This window comes from Pieris brassicae, chromosome 1 (assembly GCF_905147105.1).
Source record: "Pieris brassicae chromosome 1, ilPieBrab1.1, whole genome shotgun sequence".
In the NCBI taxonomy this organism is placed as follows: Eukaryota; Metazoa; Arthropoda; class Insecta; order Lepidoptera; family Pieridae; genus Pieris; species Pieris brassicae.
This window is the reverse complement of record NC_059665.1, coordinates 5874024-5895672: the sequence shown is the minus strand read 5'-3', so window position 1 is coordinate 5895672 and position 21649 is coordinate 5874024. Positions and strand designations below refer to the sequence as shown.

General features: G+C 34.1%; 1 protein-coding gene across 1 annotated transcript; it reads left to right on the top strand.

Annotated features, from left to right (window-relative positions):
- Nucleotides 1–286: 286 nt before the first annotated feature.
- On the top strand, nt 287–21649 carry LOC123708878 (mitogen-activated protein kinase kinase kinase 7-like). The gene is made up of 10 exons (XM_045659834.1): nt 287–524; nt 592–891; nt 1022–1201; nt 1871–2006; nt 2631–2731; nt 3518–4240; nt 5704–5794; nt 19322–19500; nt 20878–20988; nt 21209–21649. The coding sequence occupies exons 1-10, from the start codon at nt 441–443 to the stop codon at nt 21302–21304; spliced, it is 2001 nt and encodes a 666-aa protein (XP_045515790.1). The 5' UTR covers nt 287–440; the 3' UTR covers nt 21305–21649.

Genomic DNA, 21649 nt, shown 5'->3' with positions numbered 1-21649 from the left:
CTACCTTGATCAGTGGGATTACAGGCAATGAGAGAGAAGTTTGTTTATAGACGGCTAGGAGAATTTGCCTAAATTACTTATTACTTTAAGTACCATTCGTCTTTAGTAACCAAAGTATTAAGTAATATTTATTTAACCACCAAGTCCTAAGCGGTAGAATGAAATCTACACCATAGACAATCATACTCAATGACATTGACACAAATATAACAATTCTCATTCTCTTCAGAATCTGTAATTTTCGTTAATTATTACTCTATTATCTATAGTATTAAAGATGGCGTCCTTGTCGCAGTTGCTATTCTTTACTAAACAATAATGAGAAAATAGATTTTTTTAACAATTTTTATCACTTCTACCTTAATATTCAATCAATATTTAGGAGAAACCTATTACCTTCACCAGTTATTTATTTTGATAATGTGATAGTAAGTGAACCGATGGCTTCAAATGTGCAAGGCTCTTCTTTCACTCAACAAACATTTGTTGAGGAAATTGATTACAATGAGATTCAGGAATTACAGGTATTTATTAACAAACTTGCTTTTGATTTTAAAAGTTCAAAATTTTAAGATGTTTCTTTGTAATTAGGTGGTAGGTAAAGGAGCTTTTGGTGTGGTATGGAAGGGTCTTTGGAGGAATACATTTGTTGCCGTAAAGCACATTAATTCGGAGGCAGAAAAACGGCAATTCGCAATTGAAGTGCGACAATTGTCTCGAGTTTCTCATCCTAATATTGTACAGTTGTATGGAGCATGTACACAAGGCGCTCATGTATGTCTTGTTATGGAGTATGCTGAAGGGGGCTCCTTATACAATGTTCTTCATGTCCGGCCAAAACCTAAATATACTGCTGCTCATGCTATGAGTTGGGCAAGACAGTGCTCAGAGGTAATTAATGTTTATTGAAAGTTGTAGAAATATAAGAAAATTTTGTTAAATTGAATATTAAGCTTACTTATCAAATTAATACAATCCCAGGTATTGTTGTGTATTATTAATTACAATTCAAATTTTCCAGGGTGTGGCATATCTACATGCTATGAAGCCAAAGCCACTAATTCACAGGGATCTTAAACCTCCAAACCTACTTTTAGTTGCAGGAGGAAAGAAATTAAAAATTTGTGATTTTGGCACTGCTGCTGATAAGGCAACATACATGACTAATAATCAAGGTAGTGCTGCTTGGATGGCCCCAGAGGTAAAATATTTTTTTAATTCGTATCTGTATACATTAACTTCTTACAAATGCCCAAAGTTGTTATTGTTGTTTATTATTTTGGTATAGAAATAGATTGTATTGTGGAAACTATATGCCATCTACAGTTAAAACTGTTTACGACGACATCATCTAGGACAATAAACACAACGATAAACATACCTAACCAGTAATATTGACTAAAATCAAAGGTCCCAGTGGGTAAAAGATTAGGTACTCAATAACAACGTCATTGGCTGTTACGACTATTCATTTTTATGAATAAATATTAGTAGTCTCTTCAATGTTGTTATTACAGATTTTGAGTGTATTTAATATTGATTTATTTAATGATTTGCAGTAGTTTAAAAAATAATAAAGTTCATGCAAAGTGCTATATAAAATCGCAAAGATTAACTTACTGTTACTTACCAATTCTCAACATAATTTTATAAAATAAGGGATTTTGATTTCTTTTAGGTTATGTCCGATTTTTGTTTGTTTATACCATTCACACACTGCAATATGCTTAAATCTGTTTGTGAAGTAGTTTTAAAAAATTATAGGGAGTGTTTTGTTGTAGTGTTAATGTAATTATGAAAAGTAGAAAATATTGTGTTAAGGCCTTATAAATACAAGTCTATTCTATATTGAAAAATCTATCAATTTCAGGTATTTGAAGGCTCTTCCTACACAGAGAAATGTGATGTGTTTTCATGGGGAATTATTTTATGGGAAGTTTTATCCAGAAGAAAACCATTTGAAGAAGGAGGCACAGCATATAGGATAATGTGGGCAGTTCATACAGGTAAAAGTCTTAATCAAATACAATCACAAAAAAACTAACTACAAAACTAAATGGGTTAGTAGAATTTTAAACTATTTTCAAAATTGAAACCCAGATTTTTAACATTCATGGCGCATTGTGCCCTAATTGATATAAAATTAATAAAAAATTACAGGTAATATTTTTATAATAAAAAGCAAGATTTATAAGACCATAACTTGACATTAAATATAACCTTAAAAGGTTACTATTGTGATATATAGTCAAAATCTTTTATAACAATATCGAAGGGACTATGTACTCATATTTCACTATACAAACTGATATTTGTAACAACCAATGAGGTTGTTATTAAGTACCTAATACTTTTACCCACCCGGACCTTTGATTTTGGTCAATATAAGCATTATGTTCTAAATGAAGTCGTCGTAAACGGTTTTGACTTTTCATTCTGGGTGGCAATTATTCTTATATGTTTGTCTTATAAATTTTACTGGAATCCTCTGTTATCGAAACATCTATGCCATTCTGTGTTAGTTCCAGGTTATTTAATATTTAACGAGGTCTAAGCTAACGAAGCAGATATTATACTTATATTTGTGTCGATTTTACACACTTTCTGAATTTTTAAATATGTTTTTTCAGGGGAGCGACCTAATTTAATAGAAGGGTGTCCAGAGCCCATAGAGCAATTAATGACTCAGTGTTGGCATAAAGTTCCTTCAGAGAGACCTAGCATGGCCAAAGTAAGTGTACTACAAATTTCCAGTTATACTTAATGAAAGTAAATCAAATGTAGAATTTAAAAAGATTAAGGCCCTTCGTGAGATGCCAAATTGAGATTTTTTTCCCTCAAAGTTATAAAATGTGCTATCCCATACTGTGCATCCCTAAGAAAAAATAAAGAAAAGATAAACTTTATTATACACAATATATGGGATATTTAGGTAAATTTAAGTGTACTGGCCCTCACACTAGGATTCCCTATGTTGAGGGCAGCCAGTCTCATCCTCTTAACATATAAACTATATTTACCTTTATGATTCCTACAAAACACAAATTTATATTTAAACTATTTTTGCACACTAAGTCTATTTTCTGTATCTGCATAGAACCGTTGACAAGGTAGTCTTTGAGATTTTTAGTGAGTGTATGTAATGTGAGTTTTGAAATGTTTGTGATAATTTTGTTGTTAGGGAGTGGTTAACGATGAAAGGTCCTCGGAAGGAGAAAAAGCGTTGGGCGAAGAAACTGCATTTTTGGGTTGCTTATATTTATATATATATATAAGCAATATAGCTTAATATATCAAACACAACGCAAACATATAGGTTTGCGTTGTGTTTGATGTGGAGTGTCGGGTACTTGTTTCCAAAAAAGTCTGCATATTGCTATTAAGTACAATTGTCTAATAGTAAAAAGCTTCAACGGAAAGGCTTCCATATCTATTTCCATCATGCCCATCATAGGCTTACTAATTCATTTATATTAAACTAATAATTAATTTTTAAAGAATTTTTTTGTTTTTTTAGGTTGTAGAGATCATGAAAGCACTATGCGAATTCTTTCCTGGCGCCGACACACCAATAAACTATGATGACCTCGAAGCAGACGAAGAAGAATACTCTGACGACTACATGATCTATGACAGTCGGGAGAGTTATGATACAGACACTGAAAACATGACACAAGCCCACAATCCCATATTTTCAAATGAATCAAACTCAATAAGAAATACGGGGAAACTCTCCCCTCGGCCCAGAAGCTTTGTAGAGAGCCAAGTGAATAGATTACAGGTGTTAATGGAACCAAAGCCCACAGCGTCCGATCTGAAACCAAAAAGGCCAGAGTTGTTGGAACCAGGACGACTGGCAAAATTGAACTCGCCGGGATCGGAGCGGTGCCTGCCCAGCGAAGGAAGTACTCCTCAAGATACGTTAAGAGTGTTTCGGAGTCCCAATATTTTTAGTGAATCATCTACGCCTCGTGGGCCATCGCCCATCGTGAATTATAATATTGGGAATATGAATCCGAGGCACATTGACATTGAGCAGTATTGGAATAGGGAAAATGATAAGTCTCCAGCGAGGACACCCTCAGCTCTTAGCACAAATTCGTCCCGTAAAGAGGATTATAACCAGAATTACTGTGATAAATTGAGTGCGGCAAACAGTCCTATGACTCCTATAAGGGAGTACAATGGGAATGTAGATGACACGAGATATCAAACACCATTGCAAATTGATGTTGATCCGGTAAGTTTTTTTTTCTATTGGCTTGTTAGGTTTTATTAGTTGGTAAATTTACGTAATAAAAATGCGAGTTATAGTGAGCAATATCACTTGATAGAGCTTGATATCTCTTTCATAAAATTCCTGAAATTATACTACACGAAAATATGATGACAGTAATCATTTTCAGTAACAAAGTATTCTAGTCCAACAGGAGGTTTCCAAAGTATTCAAACCCAAAACGCTTATAGCGTATTCTGGATTTTGTGAGTTTGATCTGTCTTAAAATCTCGATGTCTTCGAGCCAAAATTGTGTCAGTTTATATAATTTTTTTCCAACTGACTCCTAAGATATAAGGCCAGGAGATGACACAGTTCTAAATATATTTCAATCAAATATAAAATATTTTTAGTAAAACAATATGTGATTATTCATTTAATTTTATGATTTACACTCATTTACACATTTTATTACACAAGAATAAAAAACAATAATTATAAACCACTACCAAGCAAGCAGCTATCCAAAATTGAAGTACAAGAAACTTATTTTATAATTCAATAATAATAATAATTCAATCAAAACTTAATATTAATAACACAATAACAACTTACTTACTTAGGGATAAAAGCAAAGATAAAAACAAGATTATTACAAATGACTGTTCTAAATTGTATTATGCTCAAATCAATTGTTTACAAATCATCTATCCCCAACCTTTTTAGTTAAGGGTTTAGGTCTCAAATTTCTATGTTGTTTTAAAGTTGATCAGTTTTTTGTTCTCCATCTTAGATTTTTGAAGTCAATCCAATACGATTTTGATTTACGGAAGTCAATTTTCCTTACGTTATTTCTTTTAACTAGGGATGCATCCGATACCGATATATCGGGGTAACTTTTTGTTAGCCGACTTAAAAAAATCTCGCTTTAAAAAAGTAATGTCGTTTACATCGTACTGTCGCATCTTGTTTGACCATCTATGCCCGGGGAATCCCCGCGTTTTATTCACTTTGTTGTCTCTCTCACCCGCTTTGTCTTTGCATATTCCATTTCGCTAGACACTTTAGAGTTTAGTTGGTTTTTGACTGCTATCGCGCATAGTATTTTTTCGTTACCAAAAAAAATATCTATTTCATATATCAATGTAAATTTTAATTATTAACAGTTTTTTTTTCAATTAATTATTACTCTTAATTTTAATTACTAAACTTTAAATCTTATTCAAAGTTACTGACTGTTTAAATTTTTAATAAAAATTAAAAACAACCATATAAAGTTTGGTTTTTGGTTTGACCTTCATTTAATTTTAATTCAATAAGTGTTGATTCGGTATCGACGATATTTATATAAGAGTATCAGTTTCTTAACGGTAAAAAGGCGTGTCGATGCATCCCTTTTTCCATACGGCTTGCGTCTGCCCATAAAAAACATAATTCAGAATTATTTATACACTACATTATAATAATAATAGTTTATAACATTTCAGAACTCTTGGGAATTGCGTGAAGGACTTCAAGATATTGACGGCTACGTCGAAGTGAGACACACAGGAGGACTTGACAAGTTTATGCCGATTGGTAAGTTTAATAATTAAAAATAAATCAATCAATAGCGCTACAACCTTTTTTAGTTCTGGGCCTCAGATTTCTGTATCTGTTTCATGATCATTTGTATATCGAATAGGCCTGTGCCTGACGCACGCCGTCGACTTTTTTGGGTCTAAGATAAGCCGGTTTCCTCACGATGTTTTCCTTCACCGTTCGAGCTAATGTTAAATGCGCACATAGAAGGAAAATCCATTGGTGCACAGTCGGGGATCGAACCTACGACCTAAGAGATGAGAGCCGCACGCTGAAACCACTAGGCAAACACTGCTCCAAAGTTTAATAATTACTTAAACTTAATTATTGTAACAGTTGTTTGATAAGCGTGAGAATGTCCTGACTTCGTATGGATGTTATTTTTTGTCTAAATATTTTGGGAATAATAAATCAGATGAAAGAGTATTTGAATCACAAATGTCTCCTTTTTATAATTTTACTGATGATAACATAAATATAACAATACGTACAAAATCCTGCATCACTTCAACGTCAAAGAATAGATATCTCATTGGAGCGATGCTGATCAAGTTAAATGTGTCATTATTTCGTCTTCATCTGACATTTTCCATCACAGCATAAACAGAATTTTACAGAAACAAGCAAACGCTTTCAGTCATGCAAATTGGCTTATTTTTATTTTATATTAATTATCGCTATGAATGTCTCTGATAAGTAATGAATAGTTCGAGAAATTACGTCCTTCCTTCATTGTTTCGGACAATAAGTTCATAAGTGCATCGTTGCATATTGCATTATGGAAATTCTGTTTGAAGACAAGTATTACAATGCATTGATTCGCATACACGTTATAGATTTTTTATTGCTCCTTACATAAGCAATACGTTGAAAACTATTTTCAACTTTTATCTTATTTAAATAATGAATAACTATCCGTGTGTATTATTTATTTATTTAGGAAAAAAAAGAGATCTGTATAAAATAAAAAGGAAATAATTTAATATAAAATTAACACATTGGATAATCCACAAAAATATTCACTGATAAAAATGGGATACAAAGCAATACATGACAGCAGAACATTAGCTAAGTAGACAATACGACACAACATATATAAATCAGGACAACGACAAACATGCCAATGGATGTAAGATAAGAAAGATCTTAGGCTTAGGACAATAATAGTTGTTTTAACTTATTCTTATGACTGTGACGACAGAACCGACCAAACCGTGGTTCATTTACTTGTTGACTGTGTAACATTCGGAAGGGCCAGGTTTGATCTGGAGCTCGAAACTGGCATGAGGGCACAGAATCGCAACTGGAAAAATTCTGCGGCAAGATTGTCAAACATTGAAAGAAAACAATTTTTTTTACCGGATTAAAGCTATTTGTATTATTATAAACTTATAATTATTTTACATAATTTTAAATTTAAATTTTTCCGACTTTTCGCAAGCTTTACAGCGTGCGTGGTCACGGTTCAAAAGGTGTTGAATGTCAAAAGTATCACAGCTGTAGAGAAAGTTGTGTTATCTGTATTTAGTTCCCCGGAGTTGGTATCGACTAAAAGATGACGAGTTTTTGCAGAAATGACTCACGGTGTTCTCTAGTTTCGCGCATTGTTTGTCTTGGGGTTTTAATTTGGATATTATTGGATCCCAGGTGCTGATAATTTCAGGACGTCTTCTCTATTGAAATTCGGGTGTTTTTTTTTATTTCAATGGCTTCGCTTACCAATCTTGGGAAGAATCTTTTATCTTTCGCAAGTACTTTCGGTTGGTCAAAGCGTATGTAGTGATTAGGCCTATCTAGTGTGTGTTCACAGACTGCTGATTTTGTGTGTCGTCTATGTCTTATGTCCAATATGTCACTGACATTAATAGCAGGAGTGGTAACGCGGGTGGTGCCGGTCATAAATATCATGACGATATTTCCGGAGTAGTTGTCGCCCGGGCCCGGCGTGTGACGCTAACCCTCTAAGTTAATAATGTCCCTTATTAACGAAGGAGAGACTTCGACATTCCCCTTCTACCTTGCTATTAGGTCACATATCTGACGGACTGCGTGCCCGATAGGCTAGTATTAAAAAAAACTTATTCTTAAATGAGGCAGTAGAGGAGTGCGAAAAAAGGTAGAACACGTTCTGTAAATAGGCTCGCGGGACCCAATGTTGGTTATGGGAGTCGGAATATTAAAGGTTCTGTGAGAGCGTAAAGATTTGGCAGTAACATTGGATGGTAAGAGTTCGGGAAGATCTGAACAAGTTACACATATTTTTCTTATAATGACACAATGTATCAAATTATGCCTAATACTCAAAGAAAAAAAGTTATATTTTTATTAAAAGTATATTGTGTTTAGCCCTACCACAATTCGTGCGGTAATTTTATTTTTAAAGCTTTTGCACTTATGAACTTGGAAAATATAAAATATTTACGTAAACAAAAATGTCAGTTCTACACGACGTTTTAAATGAAATAATTGCCTATTAAAATTTACTTATAAATATTTAGAAACCTTGAAACTATTTGATAACGAAACATCTGTAAACTATGAAACCTCTTAGATGATTCAAGTTCATGCGCAGTAAACATTTGTAAGCGATGAATGTTGTATGAGCAATGCTATCGAAATAATCCTGGGACAGGACTTGTCTGAATCACTTAATTATTTTCTTTTCTAAATATTTTTCGTTTCTATTTATTAAGGTAATCCTTACGTACCTTTATCCCTTTTAGATCTGCTATGCTTGGTTTAGTTAATTTTGGATTGAACTAATTACCCATTTTAAAAGGGTCTTGTAAAAGATTTTCCTGTCCCAAGATTCATTAGGGCTTTTAAAACGTTCTATGGGTTAGAAATTCGAATACATAATTACATTCTAAAAGTTAGACATCGTGATATGAATGCACCTAGACGTGTCTTTGAGTAGATTTTTACGTAAACTTTGCTTTCGTATTTGTAATATCTAGGTGCCTAGCATAACGTAAATAAAACTGCTTTCTCAGAAGCCGCGGCCTAAATGTAGTTTTATTACTAAAAGACCTCTTAGTCCGCTTCGTAGAAGCGTGGCACAAACAACGTTGCCATTTGACATGATACGTTTGCAAATTGTTTGGGAGTTACTCATTACGGTACAGTCAACAAGAATTGTGTTTATATATTTTTTGTTTCATAAATTTAACAGCATTAATGATATCATATTAAGAATTCTCCTAATACGGCAGTAAAAGAAACCTTGATTTAAAATCATTTTATTAATTACAATAAAAACTTGGTACGTAATTGTCGGCATCAAAAGATATAGTTAATATAATAATAATAAAAGCCTTCATGCACTAATCAAACACATACACTTAACTATATTTATTTATTTTTATAGCATACTAGTTATCAGCAGTCAGTTTGTGACATTGTCTTCCGACTTAGGTCTCACCTTGTTGTTACCACTCGTCACTTTCACGAGCTGATCTTCTCCATCCTTCCGGAGGTCGTCTTCCCATCTCTGGGATACCATTCTATGACGGCTTTCGACCATATTTCTTTATACCACCTCATCATATGTTCAGTCCTTACAATGGTAAGTTTTTTTAACTTTGGTTATAACATATTCTTGTCGTCGTCCGTCTGTCACGCCGTATGTTCAGCATACACTGTTCCAAGTCCTGTTGAGAAACTGTTAGTTTCTTATTATTGGAAATGTTTTATCGCTAAGCCCACAGAATTCTAGTCTTATAGATCGTTAGAGAGCCGCAAAGTACCAGTACACCACGCCACGTCAAAAAATTTGCTACAATCATCTGTTTCATTTTAGATACGAAAAATTTAAGTAAAATATAGAACGCATACTGACACGACAGTATCTAAATTATTTATAATCAGTATCGTCAAATGGCCTATTTGATCAGCGGTGGCGAGCCTTTTATTGTGTGCTAAAAATCTAAATTCGTGTAACCTATTTAACTCCCAAGGTTTCACTAAAAATACAAATCTTTATTTCAACCGCCTAGTATCCTTTCTGTATATTTTGTACCAAAAACTATTAATTCAACAATTCGCTATTATGATTTTGATATTAAAATATGTACATCGTTTCCAGATGGAACATGTTCATTCTTGTGGTTATTAAAATTATAACTTAAGAGAAATCAATGTATTATAAAAAAATTAACACATTTAGTAGGCTTTACGCCTTCCCCTTTACAGTATGATGATTAGTATTGTCTTTTGTTAAAATAGCTTTTACACATTAAGAAAAACACTTTTGAACGGATTAAGCTATGTATTATTATTTAAAACTTATAATTATTTACATAATTCTAAATTTTAATTGACTGAAGATAAAAGGTGTTAAATGTCAAAAGTATCACAGCTGCAGAGAAAGTTGTTTTATCTGTATAGTCGCCGTGACCACGCACGCTGAAAAGCACGCGAAACGTCGGAAAAAAAATTAAATTTAGAATTATGTAAATAATTATAAGTTTTTAATAATAATACATAGCTTAATCCGTTCAAAAAGTGTTTTTCTTAGTATGATGATTACCTAAGTGAATATCACGCATCTAAATTATAGTTCTAGCAACGACATAGTTCAGTCCAGATGCGTTTTAGGACGGTCCCGATATGAGTCACCGTTCTCGGAAGAGGCCGTTACTATTTTAGACTGTGTCCGCTTACCTTCTAGGAACCGCGAGGGACCAACGACCGATCTAAAGTATTGTTAGATCTTGAACGGGGTTGTTGGTACCGTTTTATTCCCGCTAGAATTATGTCCACCTCCAGGAAGTCTCGGTTCGATTAATCAACATTTATATAATGATTCACAATACATCACACATCCAATTATGCATGCGAATCTTTAGGACTTATCAAAAATTATCTTGCAATAATTATATTGTTGTAACTATGCTTGATAGGTCCTTTTTTTTTGAATAACAAAAAGAATATTCCTTGTCGTGGCTAAAACCGTATTTTTGCTTGACGACGCGATTCGAAATTCTATGATTTGCGTGATGAAAGCATTTCCTGCCTAGTTAATATTGACAGGCGTCCGCGCAAATAGCTAGACTGTTTATTTTTTTCTTCCGGTTAGTCAAGAAAATTTTGTATGTATTTTAGACAATTTTGACGGTGAGTAGTTTCTTGTCACAGTTCAATCATTTAAAATTTGTGACATGAAACAAAGATCATTTAAACAAATATTGAAACTTAAAATGTATTGTCTCTCTTCAAAAATTTGTACCATGAATCTTAATTTCAAGCCCGGCAGAATTTCTTGTTAAGTATCAACGATAACTTATCCTACGTTTCGATCACTATGGGATTATAAAAACCTATTAGTTAAAAAAATACTAGACAGACAATTTTGTAAGTAGCGATCCTTTGGCGCGTGCCCTGCTGAGTCAGCGCCCACGTCAATGCGGTAAGAGCAATATCGCGGTAAAGTAAATAAGTCGTAATATTTTCATGGGTGCCGCCCCGGCGGGCTTCTTGCTCGTTATGCGCTACTCAAATAAACAAAAGTGTTGATTTTTATACAGTAACGTCCGCCTGAGAGCCAGCTAGCTCTATCGCTTCTTGAAAACTATTATACGAATTTATTGCTACAGTTTAATGAATAGCTTAAAATGCCATTTAGGCTTCTTTGATTTTTTTTATATCGTTTTGGTGATCATTCGGAATTTGTTATAAAATCTTTAATCTCCGCCTCACTCGTACTATTTGTAAAATTATATCTTACCTCTTAAAAGGACTTTTCTTAACAAAAAATTTGGTAGCACCTAAGCAGTGTATGAAGGAGGCATGAAGAAGCTAATTGTTTTGTTTAGTCATTGAAGGAACTACAACTTTGACACACCTGTATCGTGACTATTAGCTTTAATTTAAAACAATTGTAGTTCGCAAAGTGCGAATCTTAATCTACGACCGTTATATTGAGCCTACACATTTGTCGGATGTCAACAGAGACACGCATGAATCAGCTCGCTACAATTAATCTAATTTAAGGTTATCGGGAAGGCATGGGTTGGGACGACGCACAGTCTCGCGCCGCCGTTGAATGCCGGCGCATCGCTGCACTGATGCAACTTTGTCATACGTTCCAACGTATACGCACGCAACCGTGCACGTACATACACCAGTGAGATGCCGCAAACGGATTGTTCCGTACAAGTTTCGATAACTGTGAAAGAGATTTCTAATAAGTTGGAAGTGTTTGTTGACGTTTTCATGAGTGAGTAATTTTGTATTGGATATGCCGATAGATTTTACTTGTATTGAATGATATCAGATTTATTAATACTTCAGTTACAATGTAAGTTGCTAATTTGTTGATTCACAATACAATTTAGCGAAGGAAATAAGTTTTATGCCTTTATCAATAAAACTAAATGACCGTTTTAAAAATAAGTACTTTAACTTATTCTTCTCTTTTTTGTCGCATTTTGTGTTTACGCTGTATTGAAAAGAAGATAGGTTAAAGAAACTAGTTCATGTTTCAATAAGAAAACTCATGCACTCAGTTGAAATATGATTGGGTTCATAGCTGTATATTGGAAATGGAAGTAAAAAATAAGTTATTATTTTTTTTTGAAAGTGCCAAGGTGATTGTATATATTAAACTCTGCCATATAACAGATAAGTTTCTACTTAGCACAATCAGCTGGCCCATAACTTTTAAGCTAAAAAAAGAAACCTTTTCTGTCTGGAATCTAGAACCTCTAATGTATTTGCTATGCATCAACCTTGAAAAGTCGAGCTACGGAAAAATTAATCACTAAACAATTATAATATTCCTGAAGCATTGTAATTTGTTAAATTAATATAGTAAATAATAGTATTATGACAAATCATTCCACTTGCCCACATCTATCAAATGATAACCAAAATAAAAAGCACGCGTCATTAAATGTATAAATTATCAAACACTGGGATCATTGGCTGATGGCAATGCCAAATCTTTCGGCAAACGTCCGTGCAGCGACGATAGAACTTTTCGTTGAGATCGTGAATCATGGCTAATTATTTTGTGAGTGAGCTTTTAGTTGCAAATAGGCTGTATGTCCATTGTCATTATAAATGCCTAGAAAATTTATGCCGCTCCAGCTGTTTGCACTTTGATGTTAAATACATTACGATTGTTTACAGTTTACGGCCCTTTGTTGATGACAAATGAATTATGATGTTTGTTGACACTGTAAATAGCGTTTGAATTTTATCGCTCTCGTGAAAAATATTTCGGCCTAATAAATGTGGAGTAGTGAGACATTTTGCAGACGGCGCTTAACGGTGATTCAGAGAATACAATTGCCTTTATAGCATCGATGTTGTGCGCAAGCGTTGGCATCGTGCGTTATGACTAAGCCGCTCTAGATATAATCAAAATATATGACATCTGTTATTTCTATTCAGGTACCTAGTGCGTGTTGACATTCGGTAAACGTATGCGAAAATTTAGGCAACATTAAAGGTCTCATTTTGATTCACAATGACGCAAGACGTTCGTTCGAAGCACTCACTCACTCCGCTGGCTCTGCGATCAATAAGTGTATAAAAACGCAATCGTTCAAAGCAACACGATGGTTTGATAGTTACAGGTGTCCAATGGCGGCGATAAATATCTAAGTGCTTGCTCAAAACTGCTCGTTTGTCTGTTTGTCTGCGTCGTGTTTTAATGGTACATAACCATTAAAACACGAATATGGAGTTAAATTAAATTTATGTAAACTCGTACTAGGCATCGGGAACAAGCCCTCTCAATATAATCTAGTAGCATCTGGGTTTTTTGACAACGTAAGTAGGTCGGGGCCTGCGCCTGCGTCACACCGCTGGCCGCGGATCATCATCGCTTGTTTACGTAAAAGTCGTTACGCTTCTCTTACCGTGATGGCCCTTAGAAAGATAATTATAATATAGTTGTCCCATGATTTAAAAAAAACCCAACGTCATCTGACGAAAATGGCAAAATTATTGTAACATTTATGAAAAATGCTTATGCCTACATCTACATTTATATATACTTTGAAGCTTTACATAAAATGAATACTACATAGGAACGTTTCATTCAAGAAATTTTGATGTCAGCCAACAAAATGCTAAATTAATGATTGTTTGGACGTAGACAATGAAAAGTCGATTTAAAATACATTTCGAAATCACATGACTCTAGATTATTTAGAAATCATAGACTCGTTCGTATTAAAAAAAAAGATACTGAGAATACTTGTTCCCTGCATTTCATAAACATAATAAATTGTATTTGATAGATAATAATTGATACTGGAAAGGAGATAAAAGTTATGGGTATAGTTTTTTTCCTCGTAAGTTTGGATTACAATTTTAAGGAATGTTTACAAAGATAATAAATAGGTGGCGACACTCTCTGTAAGGGTATGCGGTCATAACAAATATATGTGGTACAATTATAAATAATTGTACCTATATGTTTGTCCAACTACGGTTCTTAATTTGCTAAAGTATCATACAAATGTTTCAGTATTTAATTTTATCCATATAGAAATAGAAAAAGCATATTTTAATGTTTCCACATTATTATGAATATATTAATTAATCCTAGCGGAACAACCTTAATCTGGAGCCCTAAAACATTGCTTCCAAATGAATCTTTGGGTAAATTTCTAGTATAAGAGGGTTTCACTGAATAACCTTAGGTATGAATTGAAGTCATTTTCATAGGCATCGTTTTCAATATTGTAAAATGTTACAATTCTGTAACCAACTTCTATAAGTGGATTTTCCATGCCATATATAATAGTAATTGAGTTTTGAATCTTTACTTTTCAGTAGTTATTCAGTGTAGCTTATTTGGTAGCACTCGGCCAAACATATGCATGACTCACAATACTGTTTTACAACGATTCCTTTGCCAATCGCTTTTGTATTGCTTCCTGCCGCTATTACACTAAAAAAATTTAACACTCCACTAGTCAATTTTTATACATTATGTTTGTTTACTTTATCACATTCACAGTACAAATAATTTTACAGCCTATTGGTATTTATGACAAAAAATCCACTACAATGGTTCTATTGAAATGTTGGATGAATCCCGCAACCGCAGTTCTTTTAAAATTGGAACAAAATTTTAAGCGTAAATTTGTTTTAATTTATTGTTACAAATCTGAACTACTGGTAGATAAGTAACTAGCCCGTTAATAATATAAACATATTAAATTTGTAAACATTTTCGTCGCTAAGCGAGTTTACGAAGTCCCTAGTCCTATAACAAGCTCCTGGTTACTGTCTTTGATGTAATCTGGAACCGATCACGTATATAGAACGTTAACGATGATCGCCCTAGATTTTGGTGTAGAAGTTGGCACGGAATTGTAAACTGCCCTCTTTACAATAGGCGCTAAATAGCTAACCATTTCACCGACAACGCACATTAATCCGCTTTAAATATCTATATTTCAATGTGCTCTCTGAAAACCGTCAAAAGATTAATGGATATACATAGTTCAGTTGGAGAGATATATAGTTTTTCATTTTGATGGAAATAGATCTTGAAGTGTCCCATATATTTAGACGTATTAAATTTTGTGACATTTAGGAGATACCTTGCAATAATAATCGTTTATTTGCAAAGAAAGTGGTACATTGAGATTGGTAAATAATAAAAAACCGCACAATCAGCCATATAAAATTGGCATGCAAATGTCATATTAATTATTCATATGTCATAATAACAGTTATGATGCTACTACTAAAGCCCCAAAAGACCTATTAAATTAATATGCCATACATACCAAAGCCTTAATTGTTTAAGTATACAAAACCTTTGGGAAGTTAACAAAATTTGTTAGATAAGAAACGTAAACTTTTACGCAGAATAACAAACAGAACACTATATATATACATACATATATCTTTCACTCTGTATATAAAATCAATCATATAGTACTTACTGATATTATGTTCGTGGTTGTATGCTGACTATAGTTTTGTAATATAACTATTGTATAGCAAATCAATCACGAATTAAATTAAACTTATTGTAAAAGACAAGAAATGTTGTATTGTACTTTTTATTTTCATAAGTCTTTGTTTCACAATGAATGCGTTGATTCACAGAAGAAAAACCAAAATCTGTCGTATTTTAATAAAATTGCTTCCCGTTAAAAATTATTAAAGTGTAGCGTGCCAATAAATTATTCCCAATGTTTCATCACTAATTTGAGCTGTGTATTATTGTCCTTTATATTTTTGTTTTAAAACAGTACAAGGACACCTAAATTCGTACAGATATTTCCGTATCGAATGAAAGTGCGGATGAATCAGACTTTTTTTAAATCTACTACGTGCCTGTCATCTGCCCAACGTTAATCTAACATTACAGTTTTGTACATTCAGCTTTTTGGCACACGACATTAAAGTAAGTGTCAGCATTTCAATCTTTCCTACCTAATTACAGATGTCCTCTTAAAATGCCTGCGGATTCTTTTATCTGGGTAGTTTTAATTAAAACTAAAATGTGCCACTGTTTATAAATACCTCAATGATATCACACAGATAAATCGAATATAGAGTATATTCGATTTGTCTGTGAACCGTCGGGACGTTCCGTAATTGAAAACATATTAATGTCTCCGATCTAAGCCAGAGAACTGATATTAAGGAAACATATTTATGGCAGCCTGTTGGAGGATTTGATTAGTTTGGTATTAACAGCATTAAGCTGTTCTTTGTGTCTCTCGTAAATCCTGAAACTAACCCTCTGCCCGTTGCGGTGCTCATCCAACAATAGCTCTGTATAGCATGTTACCATAATATAATATAAGCGTTTAGTTAACAATGTAGCTTGCCAAAACTAATTTCATCCATCGTAATTTTTCATTGTATCTAATGCTTAGCGTGACACCTGAACTGATCCGAAAAGTCCCTCATGACCTTACCCATATCTATCATATTGATGGACATTTACTTCGGTTAGAATTACTATGATGCGTATCGGGACCGACAAAATTTTAACCTGGTACCAAAGGATTATTTATTCCTGTTTGTTTTGGGACCAAAGACATAAAGACAATATATGTGTATAAATTAATCACCGAGGCCATAAAATATACATTGCGTTGTAGTTTTATTACTCATGCTAAAGGAAGTCCAATTTGGTCCAGTCCACTTGGTTACTAGTCTGAGAAATTGAAATACACGTAAACTTCCCTAGTTAAATTTTTATGGTTCATCGGTGTTCGCAGTCGTAAAATGTGTCGTGTATTAGTCATGATCTAACGAATGCCCGGAGACTATCAGTCAACAGCTCTCCCAGTATGCCAGATGCCTGTCAGCGACATGCGTTTGCGTTAATTATCGCGCCTTTGTCGCAATTATCCACATATGCTGAATATTACACTGACTGAAGTGTCTTCCTTGTACTCGTCTTTGTCACATTCATGATACAATAATGTTGAATAATTGATGTTTTTCAGTATTTTGGTACTGTATTAAGTTCGCGTATATACCTACAAGTCTCAACATACCATGAATAGTTTCAACAAATCATGTTACATTATGTATATTTTCTAAAAAAATTGAAAATATGGAATACTGAGTAAAGCGTCGTATAAAATTTTAAACATATTGCCATCCACTTCCGACACGCGTAAAATTTTATAATCTTGGATTATTTTGGGCACTCCTCAGGACTGTGATAGTTATATATCGTAAACATTGAAATTGGCACACAGAATCAACTACGTTATAAGGGCACGTGTTCGCCGTTTTGTAATACGCCGTCATAGCCCAAATAAGATTAGAAGAAAACAATTTAACTTATGCACACGGCTTAGCACAGACTCGTATATGTCATAAGGGACGTGCTCATTAATTGTTAACGCGTTAAGTACGTGTATAGGACACTTCGATCTGCTGGTGCACTGCGATCATTTTATGAATTAGGGTCGACCGCGATGCTGCAATCAACTGTTCATTGTTACTGTATGAGCGCGTACTATCCGCATGAACATGGATCGTCTTTTTTTTTCACGTAACATTTTGACTCGACGTCCAAGTGGCCACCATGCGGGTGTGTAGTACGAATGGCTTCTGCATGCGTGGGCCGGGGTCGTCGACCTGTTGCAGAGATCCCGCCCTGCCAGCGGAAAGCAGAAAAGCTGACGAAGGGCGGCAGCGCACGGCGTCCGCATTTAGCTCGGGCTGACGTCTCTGAGTCATCCCACCGGGAATAGCGGCGGTTTGTTGTTGCATCGTCCGTTCCCGGCTCTCTCACTTATTTCGAGCTAGCGGCATGTATTGCCTGCTTTTAAACGCGTACATATCTGTATTGCAAAATACTTAAACGGCTTTTGCTTCAATATATAAAAAAGAATGAAAAGTTTTTCATATTTTAAAAACTTTTAAACTCATAAATCGTAGAATTGTAGCACAATTTTGCCCACCTTGAATACTTAAGCATATTAAGGCTTTCGGTTGTCACGACACAAGATAGCCTTGGTCGTCACACCTGTGTCTGTCTACCTGGTGATGGTGATATAACAAAGCGCCGTGTACGCTGCGCGGTCTAGCCGCATCTCGGGCCTTGGCGCGCAGTGCCTGTCGCAGTGTCTCGGCGAACGCACGCGCCATGCCCCCGTTGCCACCGCCCCTCCGGTCCCGCGACCCTCGCGACGCCATCCTCACAACCATCAGGGATACAGTCAGCTGTAGTTGGATATTTTACAGTGAGTCTCGCTGCTCGAACGCGTCTAAACGCGGAAGCTCTGTAGGCCACATTTTACGTCAGTGCGTCCTAAATAGTCACGATTATTTTTGTGCGTTTCTTGTGAGTTTTTGACTGTGATTTTAAGTGTTCTCAACCTTTAGATCTATGTGTGGCGGTGTTATCACTGAGCTTTGTTTAGTTTCACTGCTGCCATCTACGCGTGGGTAAAGTTTAAAATCTAGGTGAACGTCTGACATCAGCACCGGGAGTAAAATTAACTCTTGACGTATTTTAACCCTGCTAAAGAACTGCGTGCGATTCTTTTGGATCTATTATAAACTCTTATTACGTTATTTAATTGCTATTGACGACATTGGAAATACGGCTTTGTGATTGTAAATCGAATTTTGTATTACAACGAAGAGCGTTTTTAAATAAGTACGAGTTACTTACAAGGAAGAGTAATAATAACTACTGTTGAAAGAAATTTCCTCTTTGTAACATAACATAAATTTAAATGTAAATTTTAAAATATTTTATGCCTGATTGTTTAGAACAGTAGATATTTCATAGACAATACACATACATATCATTTAAAACTAAATTTTCTATTAATTTATATTGTTCCACCTCATTCCACAAATTTAGTTTAACTCTAAAATCCCAACTAAACTAAAAATTTCAGTATTTCAAAATCTAGATACTAGTAAAATATACAATAAATATGATTATAAATGGTCTTTTTACTTGGTCTAATATTACATAAACTGTAACTTATAATGTTGTAGACTACTTACATTTATTATTTGTATAAAAAATATTCAAAATAACGGTTAACGAACAGATTTTGTTTTCAGGTAACAGTAGTAGTTCGGGCGCGGAAGGCGCGGCCCCGGCTACCGAACCTGACCCAGATCTTGATTCTATGCACATGATGCTGGACCCACACTTAAGGCCTATCTCGCCTGACCTCACAAACGAAGAATCCAAGCGGATATTTGAGGAACACAAGCAGTTGGCGCAGGAGTATCTCAAGGTACGTACATTAGACCAGCTACATTTATATGTTTTATAAATGGAAGTTGGAAGCACTCTACTAATATTTATATCTTGCATGACAATTAAGGTTAATAATGTTTTTTGACAATTCAAATTTTAACATGACTATATAAAACTAAACTATAGATTCATCAATATAATTATCACTTATTCTTACGGTGAAGGTAAACTTAGGATACCGATGTCATAATGATTGAGGGTTGTATTGCCTCTTATATTATTATTACCCGTATTGGGCATAATTAGATTTTTTTGCTTTGTGACGTAATGGACTAACGAAAAATGTTTATTCATATTTTAAATTAAATTTACGTTAATTTGATAAAATAAATATTGATAAACGTACTGTTAAGTTTTTTAGTAAATTAAATCATGTATCGCACAATGTTCCAGTAGCTGTAATTCTAAAACTATGCGATTATTACTACATAATATAACCTACATCAAATAGTAAAAGCACTAATCTTTCATCATAATACAAAATAATACATCAAATCCGTTTTATTTCAATGCAATTTGCCTAATTTAGTCCATTACGTAACTCGCATTTCTTTTGTTGTCATATTTTCTTTAATCAGTTAAAATATAGATATTTTCATCCATTTATAGATTTAAAGTATAGTGTACTTACTGGTTATATTTTGAACATAGTATGTTATTATATTAAAAAAAATAAAACCACTTGCATGACCAACTGTGTTTTATTAATTATTGATAAAATACAAACATGAATCGTAAGAAAACTGTATACTTAAACCTAGACACATAACGTTATGTAAAAGACGCCGGCCGGTATTAGATCCCAGATTAAAGATGTTTCTAATCCAAAGTTTATAAGGAAAAAGCAATGCCTTAATGTAATTAATAAATTAAGTAATGGAAATTACTTAGAATTCAATAAAACTAAGCGTACCTTTGTTTCGCAGCGTTCGTAGTTGACACAATTTTTGACAACTAAAAAACAATCCTTTACTATCGCGTTTTACAGGGCATCGGGCGCTTCTTTCGCAAGAAGGCGTCTTCCATAGACATAATAATATTTTATTTACTAAAATCCGAACCATATACATACATCCACATACATCCATATACGGTATAGGGGTGGGACATGCAAAAACGCACGTTTGATTGTTTTATTTTGTAATATACACTTACAATATAAACTTAAATATTATGATCATCTTAATAGTAAAATACCGTTTATGAGCCTCCTGAAACATCAATGGTATTTGTATAGCCGCACAAAGTTAGAGGACAATTTCGCCCTAAGCAAAATCAAACTAACTATCATTACAAACAAAGATATTGAAGATTCGAAGAAGGGTTTCCTTATAATTTTGTTTTTATATTTCAGATACAAACGGAGCTGGCGTACTTGAGCAAACACAAATCGGAACTTGAAGAAAAAATGGATGATGAAGAGCTGCGACAAAAGAGAGAGATCATACAGCTTGAGAATGAAAAGGTAGGCTCAATTTGTATTAGGTCATATATTTAATGTATTTGAAAAGAAAATTAAAGTGAATTCTCGAGTACATAAATTAAGTAAATCTTAATTTTTAACGATTTACGACATGTTCCATGTTTTTTGTTAAATTTTTATGGTGCCTATAACAAACGCATACATTTCTTATCACTGCATTTCCAAAACAACCTTTGTTTATAATTTTCAATATTTGTTTCAGGATTCGTTAATAAAACTTTACTGTACATTGAAGAATCAAGTGACTCGCGCGGAAAATGAAAGCTGGCTTCTGGGAGAGGATGCGCCACACCAGTGACGTCACACGACCCTGACGTCACGTGACGCCGCGGACCACACGCATTTGTCCAATTGGGTCAATTGTCATTTTGATTTTTGACATGGAATACTTTCGAAAAACGTTTAAGATTTATAGAAACGCCATTTTGTAAGTTATAGAACCTTTGAAGTAATTTAATTTTTTAGGTATTCTTCATAGTATGTGTTGTACATTGAATCGAACAGTTGTACATAACAATAATAATAAAAAAAAACTTGTTAGTAATGTGGCTTAGAGAGCGTTCGTAGTAAGTATTACGTCACGCTAGTTTTGGAGATTCTTGACCCCCCCCCCCCCTGAAACGCGCCGTAACGTTTCTGTAAA